The following is a 25,640-nucleotide window of genomic DNA, read 5'->3' on the forward strand; positions in this document are numbered from 1 at the left end:
AGTGCCTTTTTAGCCTGCCATTCCAAGGGTTTCAAAAAAAAAATCCCTCTCTTCTCTGAGGCCACCACCAACTCTGTCCTGAGACTGCTCTCCATCCTGCATCCTCCTCTACTGCAGGCCAGAGCAATGTGGACCTGAGTGCAATTTCCTGTCTGCCGCTCATTCACCACCCAGAGTCGGAGTTAGCTGATGAACCTCAGTTTCCACCACTGTGAATGAGGCTGACAGTCCATGACACACAGGTGAGATGGGAGGTACAAGTCTGGGACAGAAGAAATGCCAGGAAGGGTTGTAGGCATGACCGCTTGTAATGAAGGTGTTGAGGCTAGAGAACCAGCCCATCTGGTCAGCCCAGCCTTACCCCTGTCCCAGTCTCTCTCCCTCTCTGGGTTGCATCCCCCATTCCCTTCTTTCCCTTCCTCTGCCTTCCTGGGAAACTCCCAGAGAAAGTCCCCAGCAGGAGAAAGCCTCAAATGAGACATTTCCATCTGGGTTCCCCCATCCCTGCCACATCACTCATAACCACAGCCACCTCACAAAGAACCCAACGTCCTGGCCCTCCACCCCCAACTATCCAGCAAGCTGACCCTCATCATCACACTGGCTTTATTGGCCCCCAAGAGCCACAAAGTAAATCTCAAGGGTCCCCACTTTCCCTCACCCCAAGTTTGTCTGGAGGTCCCCAGGGCCTGGCTGAGTGTTCACCGCTTCAGTCTTGGCTTCCTGTCCTGGTTGTTCTTGGTCTGCCAGAGCTGGGTTCTTTCAGAGTGCTCCAGGTCCTGGATCCAGGCTCCACCTGAAGGGTGTAGTTGGCAGGGGCCTTGAAGAGGTGAGGCCACCTTCACTCAAAGAAGAACATTCCTGGTGTCCGGTATAGACAGGGGGGCAGCCCCAGAGGGCAGCTGGAGCCTCCCTGAACAGGGAAGCCCCCTGCCACCCATGGTTCCTTAGGGTCAGCTGACAGGGGCAGTGGGGCCCGGAGTGAGGTTGAAGGGGTGGGTGGTACAGGAGCGGGGGCTGCAGAGGCCAAGAGGTGCTCGAGGCCAGTGTCAGCCCCCATGCAGAAATTCAGCGCCTGCAGCCGGCACTGGTAGCTGTTCCCGACGCTTGCCTCAGGGGCCAAGATGGATGTAGGCATCTTGCTGAAGCCCTCGGCCTCAGAGAAACCAGCAGGAAAGCCAAAAGCCGGGCATGGGGAGGATGTGGTGGACCCAGGGGGCTCCCCTGGGCCTGCAGCCTTGGGTGCACACATCTCTTTGGGCTCTGTGGGCAGCCGGGGTCTGGCATCAGTAGTTGCTGGGCACATGCTCGTTGGCAAGGCACCCACCAGACCCCCAAAGCTTAGGCCCTTGGGGTCTGGAAGCTCTGGCGAGAATGGGCACTGCCTGCCAGTCGTGGTGTTGGAGACTTCTGGATCCTGGCTGGTGGCTCTGAGGGGTCCACGGCCTGCTTTGGCAGAGCCCTTGGTGCCATGGGCACCTGCCCGCCGGGTGAAGCGGCGGCGACGGCGGAGGAAGCTGCCATGCTGGAACATGTCGTGGCAGTCAGGGTCCAGGGTCCAATAGCTGCCCTTGCCTGGCTTGCGGTCATCCCGGGGCACCTTGACGAAGCACTCGTTGAGAGAGAGATTGTGGCGGATGCTGTTCTGCCAGCCTGGCCGGTTGTGGCGGTAAAAGGCGAAGCGGCCCATGATGTAGCGGTAGATGCTACTGAGTGTCGCCCTCTGGCCCGGCGAGCTCTGGATGGCCATGGCAATCAGGGCTATGTAGCTGTAGGGGGGCTTGGTGGGCTCAGCCGAGGGGGCCAGTGGCTCAGATGGGGGCTGCTGCTGCATGCTGCCTGGGCTGCTGGGACCACAGGGCCAGGCACAGCGTCTGGGGCTGGAGGCGGCACAGATGGCCCAGGCTGTTAAAAGGTCCAGTGGCCCAGCCTCCCAGCCTGGAAAGGCAAAAAGGGGTGGGCCCACCAAGCTGCCCTCCTTCCTCCCTCACTGCCCCCTACAAGGCCCAAGAGGGACAGGCAGGAGAGGCCAGGACTGGGAAGCTGTGAGCAGTTGCCGGAGGTGAGGAAGTGGGAGGGAAGGGACTGACACCCCTAGCCCACACATGCTGGATGGTGGTGGCAGGGGAAGGACAGGATGTGAAATTGGCAAGGCAGAGACCAAAAAAGCTAGAGGCAGAAACATAATCAGAGAGAGAGAGAGAGAGAGAGAGAGGGGAAGAGAGGGAGGGAGAGAGAGAGAAAGAGAGGGAAGGAGAGAGAGAGAAAGAGAGGAAGTGAGGGAGGGACAAAGAGGAAAAGAGGGAGGGAGAGAGGGAGAGAGAAAGACACACACACACACACACACACACACAGAGAGAGAGAGAGAGAGAGAGAGAGAGAGATAAAGAGAGACGAAGATAAGACAGAGATAAAATGGACACAGACACAGAGCCAGAGACACAGGCACACAGAGACTAGTAGTATAGAGGGAGAGTTTGGGTCACTGAGAGACAGAAATGAAGAAATCTACAGAAAGAAAGGAAGAAGAGGCTACAGAGAACCACAGGTACCGACCCAAGGCAGGGGCAAGGGGAGGGGTGTGCTGATGAGAGAGACCAGAGACAGGCAGAGTCTGAGCAGAGGCCCCATGAAGCAGGGAAAGCCCTTGGGGCCCCTCAAGTCCCCACTTATTCCCCCCCTTTACCTCTCCTCTACCGTCTCATCCCTGCAGCACAGAGCCCTTGGTGCTACACAGTTCCCAGTCCTCCGCAATGGGGTGTGGGTGCTGGAGGGCAATGAGGATGCCAACCCAGAACCACAGAGCCCTGCGCCCTCTAGTGGCTGGTGTGGGGAAGACAGTTATCTGGGCACAAACATCCTCCCAAGAGGCTTCTCAAGACTCAGTTTCCTAGAGTTTCCATCTCAAAGTGGAGCTGGCAAGTGGCAAGTCTTCGCTGTCTGGCCCATGGTGAGGGTACAGGCTCTCTTACAAAGAAGAAGTGCTCTGGGATTGCCAAGCTTATAACTGGATTGTCACTGGGAACTGAATTTCCCCCAGCTGCAGGCTTGAGGTGGGTTGCAACTGACAGCCCTCCTAAAGAACGGGGTTGTATCTTTCCTGCTTGCCCACCCCCAAGTCAGTGATCACTTAGTCTGTGTGACATTTTCTCCTCAGACAAAACCTGTTCCAGAGGTCTTCACAGCTTCTTTTGAATAGATGATGCGTCTGAAGCTCAGAGAAGTTAAGTAACTTGCCTGAGATCACACAGCTAGTGAATGGTAAAGCTGGGATTTGAATCCAGGATTCTGTAACTCCTTAACACCACCCTTTTGGTGAGGGTCAGGAACAAGTGGGGGACAGTTATAGGTTCTCAGCTAGAAGATAGGCTGTGAACCCCAAGAGAGTAGGGACCATGCCGTGTTGTTCCATCTCTAGTATCCAGCACTGGACACTAGAACAGAAGCTGGAACAGAGTAGGTGTTCAATAAATGTAAATGGAGTGACTGAAAAAACAGCAATTGATAGACTTCTGTCCTTGTCAAATCATACAGTCCCCCTATGGTGGCTTTATTGGATGAGCTTGTGGCTCAGTGGTAAAATGTGTGTGTGCTTAAGCGTGCCTCAGGCCTCCCAGCAGCATCCCCCCAAAAAGTGACTTTTTAAGGTATCACTAAAAGAGATTAATTTTGCTAGCAACCATAGACAATTCCTATAAATAAAGACAGAAATCAGAAAAGGAAAAAAAAAAGTATTTCACTCACAAAGCAGGGAGAACCAACTGTATGTGGAAGGTGCCCCCTTCCAGCACCCCAGGGTTCCCCATCACTCACAGTTTGCAAGGATCGGTGGGGCGGGGGAGGGGCTGGACTTGCATTTAGCCTCTGTCTTAGAGCTGTGCCTGTTTCTCCAAAAACAGCATCCTACAGGTACTGGCAGTTCCATGGTTAGGCCAAGTCTAATAGGGTTTAGGCCAAGTCTCTGTTTTAGGGACACCCTCCCCTCACCCCCTGTGGCCCCACAAATAAATGGGAGAGACTAGGGCAGGTGGGAGGAAAGGTTCAGAGGTCAGGCGATTTTGGTACTGGCTGGCTCCACTCTAAACATTGCTGAGGATCTAATTGGTGGTAAACTCAGCTTTGATGAAGCAAATGTTATGAAGAACTCAGTGGCAGAGTAAGACTGCCCTAAGAAAATAGCCATTAGTGCTTTGTTCTCAAGTGATTTAATCCTGCTTCTTCTGCCCCAATTACTGCGTTTCTGGGGCCTCAAAGTTGAGTTCAGTTTCCAGCTGATGCCCCACGCACAGCAGCACCGCCCTCCACCAGGCTGCAGAGGGCAGATAGGTGGCAGCCGCAAGTCCACTGGCTCAATGAAGGCAATGATGGGGGGTAATGGTCGACACTCCTTGGCGGGGGGTGCTGCCTTTAGGGGATGTGGGAGGAGGAAGCAGCCTTTTTAGGGTGATGCCCTCTGTGATACCGCACTGGGACCCCGCCGGGCGCCAGGGTGGAGGCACTTCGAGTGCAGGAGTAGCTTGCGGGCGAAGATGGGCTCCACCTGCGGGGGCAGGGAGCAGTGAGCCAACCTTCCCCATTTCCAAGGATCGCATCCCCACACCCAGTTTTCAGACATGGCCACACACACCAGAGGGTCACACAGAATCGGGGAGGAGGAAGCTGGGACCGGAGGGGGTCAGTAAGGAGCCTTTTGGAGGGGACAACAGGGAGTGACTCACATGGGCCATGATGAGCCGCTCCTCGGGCTGGTCTGGGGGGCCCGGGTACTCCTCCCCAAAGCACAGACGGATCTGGTACTCTGGCTCAGGGCGACCATTGTGCAGGTGGGCACGCAGTTCTACGGGCACCAAGACTGTGGGAGCTGGGCCAAGAACTACGCATCCCACCCGATGCCCACTTGGTGGTCATATCCCTTGTGACGTCCTGTAAGTCCACATCCCGATGTGTGCCAGAGCCCTACGCCCACTGCCACATCTCTATGCCTATGCCAAGTACTACATCTGTACCCACCTGGAGTGCTCACGTCCCGTCTAATGCCTGTATGCACATCCCATGTCTGTATGTCCATCCCGTGCCCACTGCCATTCACCTATGACTATCATGTGCCTTGTACGCCTGCTGCCACCTTATGCCCGGCGCCCCCATGTGCCCAAATTCTGTGCTTACGCCCCACCCCCAAGACCCCAAGCCTGCCTGCCCCTACATCCGTGTCTGTGGCCAGCCTTCCTGGTGCCCATCTTCTTTTCCATGCTTTGTGCTTCTGTGCGGTGTCCCTTGTTTCAGTGCTCACCCGAAACCCAGGCCCCTTAAGCCCGCAGCCCCGCGCCCAAATCGCGCGTGCCCACCCTCCTCGGTCCACCCGCTCGGCCGCCCGCCGCCAGGGCCGCACAGTCCGCGCTTACCGTCGAGGAAGCGGCGAGTGTCCAGGAGCTGACAGGTGCGCTCGCGCTCCAGCTTGTTGGGCCGCGTGCGGTGCGGGGCCAGCGGGCCGCGCCAGTAAACGCGGCCCTGGCACAGGCGCTTGGCGAACACGCCCTCGGGCGCCACCCACAGCAGCACGCCGCGCTCCAGGTGGCGCAGCAGACGCCGCAGCACGCGGGCGCTGGGCGGCGGCTCAGGGAAGCAAACTTGCGCGACGGGGGCGCGGGCGGGCGGCCCCAGCAGGCGCTCGGCGGCCGTGACGGTAGCGGCTGCCCGCGGGCTCAGGCGACAGCCCTCTGCGGAGCGCACGGTGGCTTCACGGACCAGGGCGGTGCCGTAGAAGAGCCACACGTGCAGCCAGCACTCTGTGGGCGGGCGCAGAGAGAAGAGCGCGGGCTGGGCGACCGCATGGCGGTGCCAGCCTCCTCCTTCTTCACCCTCTCAACTACGAGGAAAGGGACCCGCCTCTCCCCTACCGAGGGAATTTTTGCCACTCCCTCCCAATCGGTGACACTAATCGTTCTAGCAGCAGTAGTAACAAATACCAGCTTCCGCTCTAAAGGATGTGGTTGTGGCGCTCCATGGTTAAAGGTCTGGCTTTGGGACCAGCTAGACAACCTGAGCGCCTCCCAGCCCCAAGCTCCAGGATTCTAGGAGCTTCCTTTAGCAAGGACTTTAAAGCTGGCCGAAACAATAAGCACAGCATCGCAGACAGCGCCTTGTTAGGGCTGTGGGCTGTGCAGCCAGGTTCTTGCATTCTATTCGCCTACTGCCAAACAGCAGCTGTGACCTGTTAGTTAGCTGGGAGGTCTCAGGCAAGGTTCTAAGGGTTAACCTTGGGGTTGGGGGTTCTCCATCTGTAAAATGGGGAAACAGCATTTATCTCAGGGGGTTGTGAGAGAGGTTAGGAGGACCCCGGCATAAACTAAGCCCTCAAATGCTAACCTTTAAGGTTTGGGGGAGTCTGGAGCGGGTACTTTGGGTGGAGACAGACCAGCCAACCTCATCCCTTGGTCCTCCTGAGAGTTCTGCAAGCTGGTCAGAGGGGAGGGCCTTTAGGATCCTTACCAGGGTTGCTGAAGTCCTCAAAGGGCGTCAGGCTCCAGCAGTGTGGGGCGTTCTGTGCTTGGTACTCTTATGAAGAAGAATAAGCAGTCAGGTGTCATCTCACCTTGGCTTTTCTTGACCCCTATATCCAGGAGGAGGCCAGGGAGGAGGTGTGTGGGCCAGGAGACCCAGTCCTTACTGTGGTCAGCCAAAGGGCCTGGGAGGAGAGTGGCTGGTGGCAAGGAGCCCTGCTGGGCCAGCCTGGGGGACTGCTCCTTGTCCTTATCCTCTGTGGCTAATCTGCAGCCTTCCTGTACAGTGGGAGAGAGGGCCAGCCATGAAGGTGAGAGAGGACACTGAAGCCCACAGGAGTTGCCAGATTCTCCCCATCTGGGCAGAGGCAGAACTGGGCAGATTGAAGGCCAGCTGGAGTTGATGGGAACTTTGACGTCTTAGAACTCAAGGCCCTTCCTGCCCTGGAGGGTTGCTAGGGGTGGTGGAGGGGATGAGGTCAGAGATGGGTGACTGTGATGGGGAGAGAAGTGCTGGAAGTGAATGTGGAGGGAAGGAGTTGGGGATGGTCGAGATGAGGGGACAGAGCCATGGACTGAAGTTGATGGAGTGTTAGGGACATGGGATGGGCCAGAACTGAAAGATAGTGGGAAGAGGTGATGAGGAGGGAGAAGTTAATAGGAATGATACAAACAGTGATGGAGACCAGCAGATGGGGGCATGCAGCAAGGGAGCTAGAGGTGACGGAGGTGACAGGGATACAGTGAGGGAGCCGGGTCTGGTGGGGTGAATGAGGAAAGAGTGATGGAGGGGTTGGAAGTGAATTCTGAAGCTGGGAGAGATGGAGCACATGGAGCAAGAGGCAGGAGGGGGACAGCAGCTGGGCTCATGGGCAGAACAGGTAAATGACAGTGCTAGAGATCCCAGCCAGAGAGGGTCACTGAGCTGGCAAGGCAGTGGGGGCTAGAAGGACACACCGACCTGGTCCATCCTGCAGGCTGGCTTAGTTACTTTCCCGGGAGACTTCTGTTGGCTGGGGGGAATGCCTTCTTTAGGGAGAGCCTGGACCCTGGTAACTGGATGGAGCAAGAGTACCCTGTTGTTCTCTGGACCCCAAAAGGAACCCCTCAACTGAAATAACCCTAGATTAGAGTCGGCAGCCCAGTGCATGCACTCAGACAAGGCACACCTGTCTCTGGGCCTTAGTTTCCTTTTCAAATGGAAAGGCAAAGAGTGGTGGAATGGCTCAAATGGTAGAGCATTTATCTAACAAGTGTGAGGCACTGAGTTCAAGCACTGTCAACCCCCCCCCCCGCCCCACTATCTAATGGAGAGATACACAAGGGTCCTTCTAAATTTACCAATCCATGAGTTCAAACTCAGTGAGTTCACCATTGTCCAGAGAGCCACCCAGCCACTACCACCTGCCAGGTGGTACCTGGGTCTCGGGCATGAGCAGACATAATCCGGTAGACCTTGTAGGGGTTGGAGATGTCCAGCTGGCTGCGCTCAGGCACCTCACAGAAGTCGATACTCTTGTTGAGGGCACAGCGGAGCCGGGTCTTCCAGGTGGAGGGGTCCTCTTTGTCAGTGCCCTCCAGGTGCTTGCCCTTGTACACAGCCCAGGCCTGGAGGTGAGAAGGGATCTTGGGGAGGAATAGCCTGGATGCTGGCTCCATGCGGAGGAATGAGGGGCTGCCTTGCCTCTCATCTTTTCTTTCCCTTCCTTTTCCCTCCCTCCAACCATCCCGTATTCTTTGAGCTCCTATGTTCTAGTGAGGGGTGGGGAATCAGGTGAGGAGTAAGACAGACATGATCCTTTCTGTGAAGGATTCAAGTCACAGTCAACTGATCAGAAATAACTATATTCCAAATTATGGATTGTGATAAATAGCAATAAATAAATAAGGTGATGAAATATAAAATATTGCAGTGGTTTGCTATATGCAGAACTATAAAAGTAAATCCCAATGGGTGTGGTCCACACCTGTAATTCCAGCTATTCAAGAGGTAGAGATTGGGAGGATCATGGGTCTAGGCCAACCTGAGCAAAAAGTTAGCAAAATCCATTTCAACAAATAAGACAGGTGTGGTAGTGTGCACCTGTCATCTCAGCTACAGAGAAGGCTATAGGTCAGAGGATGGCAGTTTGAGACTGGCCCCAGGAAACTTCAAGACTGTACCTGAAAAATAACTAAAGCAGAAAAGGGCTGAGGGCATGGCTCAAGGAGTAGGATGCCTGCCTACCTGATTACCTGAGTTCAAACCCCAATACTGGAAGAAAAAAATCCTTACCTATTGCTACTTACAATAGTAGATCCCACATGATTTAAAAAGTTATGAGCACATGGTAGGGCACCTGCCTTGTAAGCTGGAGGGCCTGGGTTAAAAACCCACAACCTCAAAAAACTATAGGTAAAAGATAAAACTAAAAAGTTGATAGATGATAATGTAGGAAAACATCTACAAGGGACAGAGGACACCTCTGAAACAAAACTTAATGGGCACTAAACAGAAGGCAAAAAATTTCAATGTCTGGGATCAGAGAGAGGCTAGGAGCTACAATATGCAAGGAACTTCTGTAAGCCAACAAGAAACAGAATGGGAGCCGGATGCTGGTGACTCACGCCTGTAATCCTAGCTACTCGGGAGGCAAAGATCAGGAGGATCATGGTTCAAAGCCAGCTGGGCAAATAGTATGCGAGACTCTATTTTGAAAACACCCATCACACACACGAAAAAGCTGGTAGAGTGGTTTAAGGTGTAGGCCTTGAGTTCAAACCCCAGTACCACAAAAAAAAAAAAAAAAGAGGAAACCTGAGGCAAGAACATAGGAAGAGATGCCTAAATTTAGTGTCCAAGAGATGTAAATAGACATATGAGCTATCACCTATCCACAGTCAGCTGGATAATGCCAGGAGCTGGTGGGGCTGTGAGCATGGAGAGGTTCAGTGCTTGTGCATGGTAGTCTGGCATGCCTGGTCAAATTAAGGAGTCTAAACATATCTTCCGCAGAAATGCCAATTCCAGAGGCGTTCTCCCAGAGGATCTTAGGGGGACCTGGTTGAGGATATTCACCTCAGCATTATCTCTGGTATTAGGAGTCAGAAGCAAACTTGGGTTCATCCTGGAAAAGTGAATGGGTGTGTGTGTATAATTGAGGCCCACTATAGAGTCTGTGTGGCATCTAGAAGTATCTAGAGGGAACAGATTTAATCTACAGAGAACTAGAACAGATCTTCAAAGCATGGCTGTGGATGGGGGAAACACAGAATGAGGCAGACAACGTGATATACGGATAAGATAAGAATCTACACAAAACAGCCATAACCTTTGTAAAAGAATACCTACAAACCAAAGATATTCATAAAACATATGAGAATGGTTTTTGTTGTGGTGGAGGGACTAAATAAATGAATTAAGGAAAATGAGGGTCTAATGTAATAGAGTGATCAGGAAGACCTATTTGAGGAGGGGACATTGCGCTGAAGCCTGAAACGAAAGAAGGATGGAGTGTGACAAAGAGTTGGCAGAAGAGTGTTTTAGGGGAGAGGAACAGCAGGTGCAAAGGGCCTGAGGCAGGAAAGAGATTGATAAATGGGAGGAAGGCCAGTGTGGTTTGGAGCGGTGTGGATAGAGCAATAAGGCCATTAGATGTACTGCTTTCATCTGTCACATGCAGGGCTGAGGGGGTTTAACTGATGAATTGTTCTAAGAGACTCCAGGTATAGTAGGTAACATAGACACTAAGACAGAAAAGCCTCAGTTTCCCTGTTGGGGCTATGAGTGAGACCTTTTGAGGCTTGATTTTGTTGTCAGTAAGTACTGTGCATGGGGGTAGATGACACCTAAGCTCACATGGCTGTGGAGGTACAGGACAAGCCGGTATATGTGAGCACTTAACACAGTGCCTGGCACCCAGTCAGAGGCACTGTACTAAGGATACTCAAACTCAAAGACTCAGAGCCCTGACCCTGATGAGCAGGGTCAGTGTTTTGTTCACTGCTGTGTTCCCAGAAACTAGAATGGTGCCTAGCATGCAGGAGATAGGGGCTCAGTTACCTACCGACGAACTGAGCTGGGCCTTGAAGGGTGGGTAGGAGGTTGAGAGGTGGCAGAGATGACATTGGTGGCAGAGGGAACAGCGTGAGGTGAGTAAAGTGTGGAAGAGCAAGGGCACTCGGGAACAGTGGGAGCCCGGGAGCTGCAGCTGAATGTGTGTGTCTGAGGGTGAGTGTACAGTTGACTCTCGTTATTCAAGGGACCTCTGTTCTGTTAAGTCTCCACAAACACTGACTTAATTAGTGACTGCAGAGCCATGTAAGCCTCTGGTCACACCATTTTCACCAATCCATAACCTTTCTCATGTGCGTTTCTGTTTAAGGTCGCTAATAACTATATACTGTTCACCCATGACACTGAACTCATGACCCATACACTGTACCTCAGGTCTGAACAGAATTTATCTAACATGGTTTTCTATGCAAGGCACCATGGCCGTTTTGCACCAGGAACATTGGACAGCACTTCAGGAGCACACATGGGGTCATTCGAAACAGTGAAAGCACAAAGATGAAAAAAAAAATCTGGCACTAGGACTGTGAGAAGAACACTTGCGTGTAGTGTGAGAGCTGAAATGAGAAGAGAAAGACCTAGGGCTGGGGATGTGGTTTAAGTGGTAGAGTGCCTGCCCAGCAAATGCAAGGCCCTGAGTTCTTTTTCTACTTTGAGAAAAAGAAGAGGAGGAGGAGGAAGAGGAAGAAGAAGGCAGGAACTTGTCTTGTTTGGCCTCAGTTTCCAATGTTCCTGTCTGGTGACTCAAATTTTTTTTTGCTGTGGGCTCAGTGGTAACCCCCCTGCATAGCATGTATGAGGCCCTGGGTTCCATTCCCAGCACCACCGGAAAAGGTTTTTGTTTTGTTTTATGCCATTCTGCACATGTCTGTGAGTGGACACAAAAGTGACAGAAGTATTGATTTGGGGAGTTCAAATATATTATAGGGACAGAAGAATTTGCAAGTATTTAACCCATGAATGAGTGTTGACTGCATGTGGTGGGTGGGGGGATGGGAATGAAGGAAGAAGAGGTCTTTAAGGCCAGATCATGACTGTCCTTTTTATCATTATGACCTTTGGGTTGGACGCTAAGGAGTCACATGTGTGTCATGATGGATGGAGGGACGGGTGGAAGTGGCAGAAGGTGGGGAGGGCCAGTCTCCAGAATCTCCTTCCTCTGAACAACAGCATGTAAATCTTAAGGGACAGGCCTTCTGGTACTTGTTCAATACTTATTGAGCACCTACTGTGTGCCAGGCATTGTGCTCAGCATCACCACCCTCAGGCAGCTCACAGTCTGAAAGGAGGAGACAGCTGCATCCCAGGTACTGAAACTCATACGGAAAATTGTTCAGCAGGAGAAACACTGAGATGAGCTTCATAAGTGAATTAAACCAATGAATGCAGCAGGGAAGGCTCTCTAAGAAAGAGATGTTTAAGCAGAGGATGAGGACAGTGACCAGGTGAAGGAAAAGAGGCCCTTGTAGGCAGAGGGAACAGTATGTGTGAAGCTCTAATGGTGACAGAGACATGAAGCATTTAGAAAGTGAAAGAACTAAAGTGGGGAGGGAAGGGAGTGGTGAGAGATGGGGCCCAGAGACAGAAGGGGCAGTTCCTGTGGGTTCTGAGAGCAGGGTGAGGAGTTGAGAGTTTGGCACCAGGCAAGGACCCAGGAGAGGGGAGTTAGATGGCCTTTGTACTCAGAAAGAGCCCTCTGGAGGGCTGGGGGGATGGCTGAGGGCTGGGGAAGCAGGAAGCCCTGTGGGGCTGTTCTGAAGAGATGGTGGAAATGAGTTCAAGAGCCTGGGGGCCTCAGGAATGGGGTACAATAGGATTGGAAGAGGGGGAGCAGCCAGAGTTCAGGTATGGCTCTGGTTCATGTACTCAGGTGGCCTGTTTGTGGGGTGAACTGGTGAGTGTGGTACTAGGGATATGTGGAGTCTGAAGGGCCTGGGAGCCATCCAAGAGGCAGTGACTGGAAGGCTGAGAGACTAGCACACTTGCGGCTTAGAGGGGAGGCCTGAATCCTCCATGCTGAGTCCATGGAGGGGGGCAGTGGGCTTGAAGAGGGAGGTCCTGGAGAGCATTCTGGGAGCCAAGACAGAGAAGGGAGGAGATGGGGGCTGAGAAGCAGGGCCTGGGAAGTAGGAGGAAAATGGGGGTTCAGGGTAGGAGGCAGACATTCAGAAAGCCATTGAGAGTGTTTCAAGGAGGAGGGAGAGTCCACTAGGACTATCAGGAATCAAAGAGTAAAAGACAGGGATGCATCCTTACATGAACTTGACAACAGAGACATCAGCTAGATGGAAGCTAGGAGGGAGGGGGTTAATGGGTGCTTTTCACCATGAAAGGAGAGGGGACACCAGAGAAGGAGATGCTGGAGATAAATTGGGTGTTTGTGGTAGTGACAATGACCTGGCTTAGGGCAGAGATTTTAAAGAGATTGTAAATGTGGAAAAGGAGCCAGTTTGGAGACAGTTGAGGCCAGGGGGAAAGGGATTCATTCCTATGGGAAGTCCCTGAAAAGGAATGGTGTTGGGAGCACAGGGAAGGTTCTCTCCATGGTGGTTTGGGAGTGGGAGGTTGAGGGAGTTCCCGTGGGTGCCGGCTAACTGCCCTGTGAAGAGGGAAAAGAGGCCCCAGAGGTGGGGATGGTGGACAGTCATCACAGCCAAGACTGATTCGGTTTGAAGGCAGTGTCTGAGGGTCTCCAGTTTACAGGTAACACTAGTCCCAGCCCAACAGGCCAAGTGAGAGGCCCAAGTTACAACGCTCCTGGGCTGGCCCAGATGTGGGGGCCAAGAGCCCCCTGGGCCGGGTGCCCAGTCCCCTGAGCCTTACCCTGAAGAGCGCGGCGTCCTGCTGCGCCTGGTAGCCCTGCTTGGCCGCGTGCTTCCAGGGGATGCGGAAGAGAGTCTTGCCTGAGTCCTCCCAGCACAACCCAGCATAGCGTCCACTCTCAATTTGTGCCACCAGCCAGTCTCGGAGACGAAGGGGACCCCCGGTTCCTGCCATACGTGTCCTGCAAATGGGAACCTTCCCTTCCCTTCCTTCTTGCACCAGGGGCTCCAGCCTTTGGGAGTGCAGGGAGCACAGGGAGAAAGGCACCTGACCAGTGTGGGTTAGGGGATCACTGGGCCACCTGGATGGCGCAGAGGCAACGAAAGTGAAAGTCTGCGTGGGCGGGTTTCACTTTCCCTTCTGTCCCTCTCCCAGGAGGCTCTTTCATTTTGCCCCTCCCCCCCATGGCGTCCTGGCCTGAAGGGCATTTGAGCCACACATAGGGGGTTAGTCAGTCACCCAGAGACAGACACTGAGACCCTCTGGAGCACGGGGGTGGGGTGGCTAGGGCTCTGCTATCAGGAATGAAGTCCCTGCAGGCATCCAGACACACAACCTTGCCCCACCTGTGCACCTGCCACCTGCTTCTCCTAACTCATTTGGAAGCTTGCTCTAATTTGTTTGCTTCATTGTTTTGTTTTGTTTATTTTCAGATGGCATCTCCCAATGTTGTACAGTCTGGCCTTGAACTCCTGGATTCTAGCAATCCTTCCACTTCACCCTCCCATGTACCTGGCCTGTCAGTCTCTTTTCAGTATGTGACTATTTCCTCAAATATTGGGAGTCCCCATTACCGATTGTTCCTTACAGTGCTGGCCTGGCTAAACCCTTCTCTGCAGAGTCTTAATAACCCAGGAGGTGAGTTTAATGACCTATTCTGATGTTAAGATGGGCTCAGAGAGGTTAAAGCCCTGAAACAAAAACAGGAATAGCAGGGAGCCAAAGCTTTGTGTCTCTGTACTCCTAGAACCCAGAAGCCTAAACAGTGACCCCATACTGCCTCCTGCTAGCTACACCTGGAGTTCATGGATTCCTGGTGGGGACTGTGAGCCCCTAAAGTTGGATTTGTATTGTTTGGATTTTTTTGGTGGGACTGGGGTTTGAACTTTGCTTTGTCTTTTTGAGCCAGGGTCTCACTATGAGTTTGAGGCTGGTCTCAAACTCATACTCCTCCTGCCTCAGCTTCCTGAGTGCCAGGCTCTGAAGTTTGTATCTCTCAATAAATGGTCAACATCAAATTTGTGATATGAAAGCTGTCAAGTAGCTCAGACTCCTCCATCCTTCGCTGTGTACATGGTGAAACTGAGGCTCTGGGAGGAAAAATAACATCCCCTACTGCAGTGGGCAGAGAGCTAGGTCCAGCCAGCACTGAGCTGAGGCGGGAAGCCCTGTCCCTCACAACACCTGCTAGGAGGCTTTTGCTGCGCTCCTCCTCTCCCATAGCCACGTGTGCCAGCGTCCCCTCTGGTTCTGACCCTTCTGCAGCCACAACCTGAACTCACACTTAGGTCTGTAGGGTTCCACTGGGGCACAAAGCCTTTTATATGATCAATTGCAACAGGAGTAACTACAGTGGCCCCCCAATCTCCAGGGGCATTGATTCCAGGACCCCCTTGGATACCAAAATCTGTGGATGCTTAAGTTCCTCATACAAAATGGTGTCACACTTGTGTAAAGCCTGTGCCCGTCCTCCTGTAGACTTTAGGTCATTTCTGGATTACAATAACTAATGCACTATGAAAGCATGTAAATAGTTGCTATTCTGCACTGTTTAGGGAATAATGACAATAAAGTCTGTACATGTTCAGTACAGATGCAGTATTTTTTCAAGTATTTTTATCGGAGGTGGGTTGGATTTTTGGACACAGAACTTGAGGCCAACTGTACATCCAAGCAGGAGTCTGGTGTGATAGTAGATCTCTTTGTTTCTAGAGGGTGCAGGGAACATCTAGAAGGACCTGGAATACTAGGCCAAGGGGCTTTGTTTTGTCCTGTAGATGATGGGCCCAAGAGAGTTTTAAATAGGGGAAGTTACAATTATGAGTTAGAAGGGGGTGCCACCAACCATATAGGAGGATGCATTCCCCCGCTCCCCCCAACACACACACACTCTGACTGCTCTCTATACACGCAGCCACCTTGCCGAGATACTCAGGGCTTTGTCACTTACTGTTCTGTCTGGACTCCCCCCTTCATAGCAAGGTGGTTCACTCCCTCCTCCCCCTGCCCTGTGTTTTATCTGTTTATCTGATGTCTTCCTCACCAGAATGTCAGCAAGATGAAGCAGACATTGCTGTAGACCCAGAGCTCTGCTCAGTGTCTGGCACACAGTGGGTAGAGTTGGGGTGGCAGAAAAGGCTATTTCACCTCCTTCCCATCCCAGCGCTGGGGTCCATGCCTCCCCACCTGCCCTTTGCCCAGACTTGGTGCATTAGAAACCCATACAAGTGACCATTGGGTGATAAGCTACTCCCCAGCCTTGCAACTTCAGGTTAATTTCAGTTTAGGAAAAATGAGCTCTGATGATCTCCATTCATCTGCTCATGTGGGCTGCCCCTGACCTTTAAACTCTAAGCAGAAGGGTCATGGGCACAGTTGTGCTGGGTCCTCTCTGGTAACCTCCACAACCAGGAGCTGCCTTCTTGCAGCTGTCCTGGGACAAGGCTAGGCTCTCATCCAGGTCATGGGACTCACACTGACCGAGTTCCCCAACCAGCTCCCCTTGTCCTAGCTGTGTGTCCTTGGGCAGACAAGCTGCTTGACCTCTCTGAGCCTTGGTTTCCTCCTCCAGGATAAGATGGATCCGGAAGAAAAGGTCACGTGGGAGGGAGGCATCACGTACCCTCACTGGCCAGATTTTTTAAGTGAAAAGTGAGGGGAAGCGATTGGAGGGGAGGAGGGGGATCCAGACGAGAGGGTGGAGGGCTCAGGGGCCTTGTCAGGAGACTAGGGCTCCCGGAGCGATGGGGGGCGGTGCCACAGAAGAGCATGGTTCCAGAATTCAGCCCCTCAAACCTCTAAGGATGCAGACTCCCTATTGTCCCTGTCTCCTACAGGCTCGGGCCTGGTCTTCGCGGAATGACGGGGAGGCACGGGTACAGGCAACTTCTGTGTCTCTTTAATATCCTCTAGGCCCGTCCACCCCCTCCCACCCATCCACTTACCCGCACTTCCCGCCCCCGCGCCTCTAGCAGCGGAGGCCGGGACCCCTCCCCCCCAGCCCAAGGACTAAGGCACCAGGTGGCTGCAGCAGGCCTGCCCGGACACAGACACAAAGGGGGCGGGGTACACACTGACTGCGAACGCGGATGAGCAGGGGGACATTGTGGGACAGGAATGAGGCCGCCGCGGAGCTCCCACAGCCTCTGGGCCAGGGGGATCCAGCCAGCCCGCGAAGTGGCCCGTGGGAAGAGGGGAGACCAGGCGGGCCCCTCACTTGCTGCCCTTGCGAGACAGACACCGCGGGAGGCAGGAGAAAGTCTGCTTGACCCGCGCCAGCAGCGGCAGCGGCCGGTGGGCGTCCCGCGGCGCGCGCGGCACCAGGCGCTGCAGGGTCCCCTCCGAGGCGGTGGCGTGCGACGCGGACGACGCGGCCGAGGTCACCGAGCCCTGGCGGCAGCGCTTGCACAGTGGCAGCAGCGCGCGCAAGTCCTCCTCGTCGCGGAACGGGCTCTCACCGAAGCGCTCCTCCAGCTGCCGGCGGATCTGCGATGGCGTGCGCGGGGCCACGGGTCAAGGTCCGGCCCCCATCCGCCATCCCCACGACCCCCACCCGGTTCGGCCCCTGACCCCCCCTCCCCATGGAGCATCCTCCGCCTCTCTTCTCGGAGTTTCCAACCCTCACGGGATTCCCCTCCCCGTCTGTGCACCCCTTTTCTTTGCCTGAACCCCTGCTTCTCCTCTCCATCTTCCAGCCTCGCAAAGTGGGGGTCGTGTTACGCTCCCCCACCCCCGTACCCCGGGCCTCTCGGCTATCCACACTCCAGCGCTCAACACCAGCTCACCCAATGGCCTCTTCCTTGTCTGCTTCTTCTAGATCTGCCCTGCAGATCTGCCTCCTGGCAAGAACCTTCCAGCACTCTGGGCTTCCTCCCCTCTCTTCTCACTCTTCCCTCTTTCCCTCTCTCACCCGTAGTTCCCAGGGTGACCTCAATTCCTTCAAATCCTGACACTTCCGTGTTCTGTCTGCCCAGGAGTGGTAAGGCAAAGGACTACTTTGGCCTCAGAAATACCCAGGGCTGGAGTAGGGCACCGACAAGCCTCCCCAGAATGGTCAAGCACTCAAATGCATTGTGCGGGAAAACCTGGTCAAGGGGCAGGGCCCACTGGTCTGATCTAAACACATCCAAATTGTCAGTTAAAGAAGAAAAATCAGGCTGGGTGTGTTGGAACACACCTATAATCCCAGCACTTGGGAGGCTGAGGCAGAAGGATCACAGAATTCAGGGTCAGCCTGGGCTACACAGCAAGACCCTGACTCTAAAAAATGAAAGGAAAAGAAGGGAAGGGGAAGGGAGGGAAGGAAAGGGAAAAGGAAAAACAAAACATCTGCCTGTTAAGACAACTACATCCAGGAGCTGTATTAGCTCAAGGTCACAAGTTTGAGATTCCAGAAAAAATCTCCAGCCAGGTGTAAAGCACAGCCTGAATTCTTTCCAACGGGAGCAAGAGTCTCCTCCTGGCCCACCCAGCCCTGCCCAGCCCTACCTTCCTGGAATTCCCCCAGCCAAACTCTTCAAGCTGCTGCCTGAAGCCTGGGTTGGGGTTGGCGATGGGCCGGGTGGCCTTGATGGCTTCCAGCACTTCCCGCCAGCCTAGCCCGGTCACTGTCATCACATAGGCCGTCACAATGGTGGTGCTGCGAGAGATGCCTGCAAAGCTGGATCACCAACAACCCCAGGCTTCAGGTAGGGTTCGATTCCCTCTGTCATTCTCTTCCCCACCCACCCCCATGCACCTCCTCTCCACTTCACCTCCCACACCCAGCTTCCCACACCTGAGCTCCAACTACAGGAATCAACTAAGACCTGTCATCCCAGATTCAGGCCTTTGTCTGTGAGGTTCCTACCCTCTGCTGGGTATTCTCTCTCCCATATCAAGGCCTGGCTGAAACATCATTCATTCATTCAACAGACATTTCCTGATCATCTTTTCTTTCTCAAACACTGGGAATATAGTGAGGAGTGAAACAGACATGGTCTCTGTGTCCTGGAGCTTACAATGTGATTGAAGGAGATGGATGCAAGTTACAGAAGCAATTTCAGCTGGTGATAACTGCTTTGAAGCTGAGTCTGGGGCTACAAAATCCACACAGCAAAACTATTACTCTAGTGATGGTGGGAGGGGTGTTATGTAAGAGTTTCCCTAGGAAGTGAGTCCTTGAAAGGTAGGTAAGAATTAGTCAAGAGCTGGATGTGGTGGTGAACATGGGAGGTGGAGATAGGGAGGGTCATGGTTTGAGGCCACCATCTCAACCAACAAGCCTGGTATGGTGACATGTGCCTGTGGTTCCAGCTGGGAGGCCATAGACAAGAGGATTTCGGTTTGAAGCTGGCCCTGGGCAGAAAGTGAGACCCAATCTGAAAAAAGCAAAAAAGAGCTGGGGACATGGTGCAAGTATTAGAGCACCTGCCTGGCAAGCTCAAGGCCCTGAGTTCAAACCTTAGTACTGCAAAAAAAAAAAAAGAAAAAAGAAAAGTCCTAGGACTGGCTGGGGATGTAGCTCAATGGTGGAGCACTTGCCTAGAGTGTGTGAGGCCCTGAGTTAGATTCTCAGCACTGTAAAAATAAATAAATAAAGACAAAAGTATTCTAGACATGAGATGGGCAGCTGGTGGATTTGAAGAATGGGGAGGAGGTTAGTGTGGCTGAGATGGGGAAAGGAGGAGAGACAAGACTTGAAAGAGCCATTCTCTGGCCCCAGGGAGCCTGAGCCTGGCACAGGACAGGTGCTCAGTGAGAAGTTATGGAATGAGCGACACCAAATGGGCAGGGGTACCTGAGACGATTCAGAGGTCCCATCTCCCAGCCTGAGGTTCCCACCACCCCTGCCACAAAGGCCTGGAGGGGAAGAGAAGGGAGCCAGAATGAATGGGCTGTCTTTACCCCATCTCTCACTCTACAGCCCTCTCAGCTCAACCTTCTTCCCCCCCACCCTTTACAGATGAGGGACCTGATCTCAAGGAGCCAGCTGGCAAGAACAGAGACCCTGGTCGGCCTCTTGGGGTAAAAGGTGAACTTCCAGTGTTGTGGCAGGCTTCCTCCTTCCTCATAGGATGTGCTCAGACAGAGGCAGTCCCTCACCTAGTCCCTGCTCCCAGCACTCACCAGTGCACAAGGCAGTTCCCCCCATTGACACGGCAACAATGGATGAAGTTGATACATTCTTTGAAGTGCTTTTTGCTAGAAAAGAAAGCAATAGGATAGGGAGTACTGGGGGCAAGACTCTTAGGAGTTGCCCCCTCCCCACTTACAGGATCGAAAGGGTCAAAGAGCCCTGGGGTCCTCAGATGAGCTCGCATGTGCAGTGAATAGGGCAATGCTGTAGGAGGCAGGGGTAGTGTGTGGCTCTGATTGTGGCAGGGAGACAGTGAGAGGCCAGCCCCTCCATCTAGGCAGGTACCCTTCCAGTGGGTCCTAAGGATCTGGTTCACTGTGGCTTTATTTTGGTCTTTTAAACAAATGTGTAGGGGTGCACTCCTCTGGGGTCTACATTTGGAGCATCTAGAACAACGATGGTCAGCAATGGGCTGGGAGAAGATCCCCAAGGGGCGGGGGTTCACTCTGGGTCTGTTCCAAGCTAGGGGCACTTATGCTAATAATCCAAACAAAACTGTTTTTCTGAGACCCTGTGACACACCAGGCCCTGTCCAAGATGCTCAGCCTGTGTCATCTGATCTTTGCAAGCTTCCTTGACTGTGATCACATCCCTGTTTTACAAATGAGACTCAGAGAAGGGAAGTGATTAGTCCAAGGTCACATAGCAGTTAATGGCAAAGCCTGGCCAGGAACCAGATGTCTTAACTCCAAGGCCAGAAACAGGCTGAGCCTGGCCCTTTCAATCTGCTGGTGTATCTGGTCCCAAAAGACAGGGCACTTTTTCTACCATTCCACAGCTGAGGAGGGCTGAGGCTCAGGAGGTTGACAGTCTTGGCCAGAGGCATATGGCAAGGGCACGGTTAAGATAGAGTCAAACTTGGGTTCAGTGCCCTGTGACAGCTTTCTAGCTTGAGCATTCTCTGTCCTCCCTCAGACCCCCCCCCCACAACCCCACCACAGGAAGTAGCTATCTGTCCATGTGTTGGCCCATCCAGGGGGACTTACATGAGTACCTCAGGGGTATCAGCCACTGGGATGCGAAGGTAGGTGATATCCTGCAAATACAAATCACACTCAGGTGGTGGTGGTGGGGAACTTGCCTGTACCACCTCCTTCCCCTAGCCTGAGCTGCCCAGCTCCTGGGCCTCTCTGGGCCATTGTTATTGTTCTGTTTCTCCCTAGAGTAGACACTATCTCTGCAGGCCTCTCAGCTTTGTCTATGATTTCAGGGCTTTCTGAGCAGACAGTGTTTTTTTGACCCATAGGTGACATGGACACGAGAACTTGATAAGGACTAAGGAAACTTTAATCTAATAGCCGGGAAAGGGCTTCTTAACATCACTCCCCCAAGCAGGGATCTTACAAAATTACACAGTGAAAAGGGCACAGTAGATTTGATTATCTTGAAAAGAAGTAAAAATTATAAAAGCAATAGCTAAGCATGGTGACCAATGCCTGTAACTCTAGCACTCAGGAGGCTAAGGCAGGAGGATTGAGAGTTCAAGGCCAGCCAGGGCTACACAGTGAGACTCTGTCACAAAAAAATTATAAAGTGGGGAGGGGGGAGTTTATATTTCATGAATTACGGCTAGAAGATAATTACTAGTTATTACAATAATCAAGAAGTAGTAATTTTGTCTAACACACTTGCTATGATATCCTTTGCTTCATGCTTAACCTCCATACAACATTGTAACGATGACTCTAACCACATTCCAAGGACCTTATTACCTTTCTCAGGGAAAAGCAGTACTTCCATACTTAAAAATACGAGGTGGCCCTTTGCCTGGCCCACCCCTGGCTGTGGCTAAGGGACCACGTCTAGGTCCTTATTTGTCCATGGCATTGTGTGAGCCTCTGGCCCTTCTCTGTCTAACTCACATTCCTCAAGGTCGTGAAATTCTGCATGGTTTGCAAGGTTTGCAGTTTCACATTGTCTCACATTTGGCCTTGGGTGTGCATGAGATTTTCAAACTCTGACTGCTGAATTCCCTGATGGATGGGAGGGAGGGACGCAGGTGAGGAGGCTGTTGGGTGGGGACTCATTTTGTAAGCGGTCATGTCATTGGTAAACATACTAATAACTTGACAGCCTCCCATGCAATCTATTTGCACCACATACTCTAAAATCCAGGCTGCCCTAAAAAGCAAAATCAGGCTCCAGTGGCCTGGAAACTTCTTTAGTACTGAGAGTCATAGATTATTGGAAGCTGCCCTTAGAGACCATCAAATCTGATAGGTGAAAAACACTGAGGCCAAGAGAAGGCAAAGCCCTGGCCCAAAGTCACACAGCCAGTCTGTGGCAGGATCTGCTTTTGATCTCAGATCTCCTGAGCCTTTTTCCACCCACAGTTCATACCCTTCAGTGGATGACACAGACTAACAGGTAAGGAAGAAGGGGGTCTGTTTATGGGATAAACACTGGGGGTCTGGATTTCCTTCTTTCTTCCTTGAAGTCCTGACACCCTCACCCCCTTTCCTAGGACTCACTTATACTAGCACCAACCCTCCAGTGCATCTTCACTATCCTGCAGTTCCTTTGCATCTCACAATAGCTCTCTGAAGGTAGTCAGGGCTGAGGGATCAAAAGCCCAGAGAGGTGAAGTCACAGCCTGAAGTTTCACAGCAAGACACAGAGTCAGCTGTTTGGAATCATCCATCTAGTTGGGCAATGGGAAACCTAGAGACTTTTTAAGGTTTGGGGAGAGATCTCTTTAGTACAGGCCAGATGGCCTGTACTAAAATCCTAGCTAGCCAGCTTTTTGGATGCATGTCCTTAGGTGAGTTAATTTACCTCTTTGAGTTGCCAAATAGGGATAATACAAAACAATCCAGTGAGGAGATGGAATGAGTCAAGAAGGCAGCCCTGGGGCTGGGGATATAGCTCAGTGGTAGAGAGTTTGTCTAGCATGTTTGAGTCCCTGAATTCAATCCCCAGTACCAAAAAAAAAAAAAAAAAAAAAAGGCAGCCCCGGACCTAGCACACAGTAGGTACATGATAAATGGGTGCAGCCCCCCTCCCCACCTGTGCAGCCCTGGGATGGAAGATTCAAGTACCTGCATCAAAGGCTGGGGTGACTCATGGATAGATATGATGTGTGTAATCTTATTCCGTCCCAGCTGATCCAGGTCTTTGGCATCTGAAAGAAACAGGATGCTTGAGCCAAGCTCGCAGTTGTGACTTACTTGCTGCTGATTGCCAAGTGCAGTGAAAGCCAGCATCCGGTGCTTCTCACCTCTCCCACCTCACCTGGCCCACCCTCTGCTGACTGCCTGCTCCTGTCTCACCTCTGGCTCTGAGCATAACAGGTCCTGTACACCTTGAGGTTTCTGTCTTGTCTCAGGGCACCCGCAAGACTGGGCCCATACCACCCCCTGCCCCCAGCCTTGCTCATGCTGTTCTTCCATTCCCATGCACATCCCCAAACACCATTCCCCAGCACATCCTTCCACCTAGCAATTCTACTGCTAGGAATCTGTGTACAGAAGTGTTGGCGCACAGAAGGCTGTGCGGGGAGGCTGGTGTTCTCTTCAACAGCGTTCATCTCAGAAACAGTTAAATGACAGGAGCAACTGAATGTCCAACAGGGCCTGGGTGAAAAAATGGCATATCTATACTTTGGAATCCTGTGTAACAATTAAAACGATCTCTATGTGCTGATGTGTAAAGATGTCCACAATATATCTTTAAGTGGGAAACACAGCTTCCAGAACAGTGTATGGAATGGGTTTCCTTTTTTGCTTTAAATGCTATATCTGTATCTAAGACACATGAAAAATGACCCAGGGCTGAATCTCACCGTGCTATCAGTGGTCACGTCTAGGAGCTGGATGTCCAGTATGTGCAGAACTTTTTTATTATCATGGTGAATAACATGTAGTTGCTCTTTTTCCATATACCCATGTCTTCACTCCACAAACATGCCCTCAGTGCTCATTGTGAGCAGTCATTGGCTGGGCACTGGGGGCCTGGGGCCAACTTCACACATCCTGTCCCCATGGAACTGAACCTAATTTGGCCAAATACTCACAGAAATCAACGTGGTAGGAGCTGCTGAGGTAGCTCCCAGGAAGGAAGGGACCAGGGCATATGCTGGTAGAGCACCTGGGCTCTCTCTCTCTTCCTTTTTCATCTTGGGTCCCCCAAGTACTGGGACAGCTTGCCTCAGCGCATTTTCTACCACTCAGTCAAAGGTCTGTGCTTAGCTCTGGCTCCCCACCACCAGCCTGGAAACCCCTGAACACTGGGGTGGGGTGGCTTACATCTTTGCCCCTGCCCCCAGGAAAGGTGATAGAGGGATATATAAGAGAAGGGAGAAGGCAGAAACTTGTAGGCTTGCCACTCCCTGGCACCAGGCTACCTAGCTATTCCTCTTGGGCTCAGAACTCAGCTTACAGGAGAGTCCAGCCCATTTCCTCTCCTAGAGGACAGGAGACTGGGGCAGGGGGAGTTCCCAGCTTCCCACTTGAAAGTAGCACCCTTAAGCAAACATTGACCCAGAACCTCAAGCTGAAAGAGCCTTCAGGGGCTGGTGGCCCTTGTGCAGAGGTGGTGGCTGAGACTCAGAGCAGACTAGCCCAGGTCCTCAGATCAGCCCCCAAGCCCTTGGTGCTGCCCTTTGACCTGTTGTTGGAAAACAGATGGAAGACTGAACCCGAGAAAGATGTCAGCATCAGATCCCTACACTCCTGTTCTGCCCCTTCAAGTCTGGATATCCCTGCCCATGCACTTCCTATCTCCCATAAGCCCTTTCCTCTCCCAGTCTGGCATGGCTTTCCTGCCCCCGTCTCCATTCCTGACAGCCTTTGAGGTGCGTGGGCCCCACATGAATGGTGGACACAGGCCTGGGACCAGCAGAGTGCCATGGCTTTGGGACAGAGTGGGCAGTGCTCACCAATGAAGTTTCCAAGGTAGAGTCCAGGAAGTACCTAGAGAAAGGACAGGCAGAGGTCAGCAGAGACAGGCTGTACCCCTTCCCCCACCCCTGGTAGCTGGGGGCGGTGTCCCTCAGTTCCTCTCTGTCCTGTGGGGGGGCCTTGGGGAGCAATTTCCCTTCTTTGGCAATTTCCCTTCTTTGGTTCTGTGAGAGGGCCCTGAAGCTTGGGGAAAAGCAGGAGAGCAGGCAGGCAAGTTCACCAAAGGGACCAAGGGAGGCCAGTTTGGGGATGGGTGAGAGGGAAGAGGAGGAAGCTGAGGGACAGTGAGGGAGGGGCAGCAAATTCTAGGGGGAGAGCAAAGAGGAGGGGGCAAGGAGGGAGGTAGACTAAGGCAGGCACAGTTAGAGGGCCATGCAGAGGCAGCGAAGGAGGGACAGAGAAACAGCACCAGAGTTCAAGGAGTCAGAGTGGGGAGACAGACACAGAGACCCAGAAAGGCACTGGCAGACATACGGACTCTGGGAGTGACAGATGGCCAGAAAAAGACGCGGCAAGAGAGCCAGAAGCACACAGAGGGGACAGACACAGATAGGCAAAAGCAGACGGAGAGACAGACAGACAGACAGACGCGGACTGTGAGTGGCAGAGAGACGGAGATATGGATGCCCCCGGCTCAGAACAGGACCAGAAGGTCAGCGGCGGCCAGACCGACCTCGTCGGGCCGGGGCCGTGGCCCGCGGGACCCGGGCGGCCAGGTGAGGGCTGCGCGGTCCCCGCCCCCCTACCTTGGTCATGCCATTCCCCATGATCCCGGGGGCGGGGGGCCGGGCGCACCCCCAGCTCGCCGCCCGGAAAACGCTCGGGTCACTGCCGCCCTGATGGCCCAGGCCGGGCGCCTGCAGCCGGGCAGGGACCCTGGTGCCTGACGCCTGCGGCTCTGCCCGGCACTGCCCAGCCGCCGCGGCCAACGCCAGCCGACCCCCGACCCGGGAGGAAAATGATGGAGCCGCCGCAGCCGCCACCGCCGCAGGCTCCTCCTACCCCCTTGGTCATGTGGGGTCCCCCTC

General features: G+C 53.2%; 3 protein-coding genes across 6 annotated transcripts; all 3 read right to left on the reverse strand.

Moving 5' to 3' along the window:
- Foxs1 (forkhead box S1) lies at nucleotides 1–2,777 on the reverse strand. The gene is made up of 2 exons (XM_020171991.2): nucleotides 2,687–2,777; nucleotides 1–1,880 (listed from the first exon to the last, which is right to left on the reverse strand). The coding sequence occupies exon 2, from the start codon at nucleotides 1,832–1,834 to the stop codon at nucleotides 842–844; it is 993 nt and encodes a 330-aa protein (XP_020027580.1). The 5' UTR covers nucleotides 1,835–1,880; nucleotides 2,687–2,777; the 3' UTR covers nucleotides 1–841.
- Nucleotides 2,778–3,716: 939 nt separating this feature from the next.
- LOC109691791 (interferon regulatory factor 4-like) lies at nucleotides 3,717–14,101 on the reverse strand. Its single transcript, XM_020171987.2, has 8 exons — nucleotides 13,378–14,101; nucleotides 7,919–8,108; nucleotides 7,462–7,556; nucleotides 6,668–6,779; nucleotides 6,490–6,555; nucleotides 5,403–5,786; nucleotides 4,719–4,837; nucleotides 3,717–4,540 (listed from the first exon to the last, which is right to left on the reverse strand). Exons 1-8 carry the CDS (start codon nucleotides 13,549–13,551, stop codon nucleotides 4,439–4,441), a joined length of 1,242 nt encoding a protein of 413 aa, XP_020027576.2. The 5' UTR covers nucleotides 13,552–14,101; the 3' UTR covers nucleotides 3,717–4,438.
- A 2,429-nt stretch (nucleotides 14,102–16,530) lies between these two features.
- On the reverse strand, nucleotides 16,531–25,629 carry Dusp15 (dual specificity phosphatase 15). 4 transcript variants are annotated; one of them, XM_074074533.1, is made up of 8 exons: nucleotides 25,359–25,606; nucleotides 24,591–24,624; nucleotides 22,753–22,835; nucleotides 20,709–20,750; nucleotides 19,705–19,779; nucleotides 19,376–19,437; nucleotides 18,085–18,256; nucleotides 16,531–17,082 (listed from the first exon to the last, which is right to left on the reverse strand). In XM_074074533.1, exons 1-8 carry the CDS (start codon nucleotides 25,377–25,379, stop codon nucleotides 16,810–16,812), a joined length of 762 nt encoding a protein of 253 aa, XP_073930634.1. In that variant the 5' UTR covers nucleotides 25,380–25,606; the 3' UTR covers nucleotides 16,531–16,809. The 4 variants fall into 4 exon arrangements, with proteins under 4 accessions (XP_073930634.1, XP_073930632.1, XP_073930633.1 ...); XM_074074530.1 differs by lacking the exon at nucleotides 19,376–19,437 and having other exon boundaries at nucleotides 16,538–17,082; nucleotides 20,701–20,750; nucleotides 25,359–25,629; XM_074074531.1 differs by lacking the exons at nucleotides 24,591–24,624; nucleotides 25,359–25,606 and having other exon boundaries at nucleotides 16,536–17,082; nucleotides 20,701–20,750.
- Between the last annotated feature and the right edge of the window lie 11 nt (nucleotides 25,630–25,640).

The sequence above is a fragment of the Castor canadensis genome, chromosome 5 (genome assembly GCF_047511655.1).
Source record: "Castor canadensis chromosome 5, mCasCan1.hap1v2, whole genome shotgun sequence".
NCBI classification, from domain to species: domain Eukaryota; kingdom Metazoa; phylum Chordata; class Mammalia; order Rodentia; family Castoridae; genus Castor; species Castor canadensis.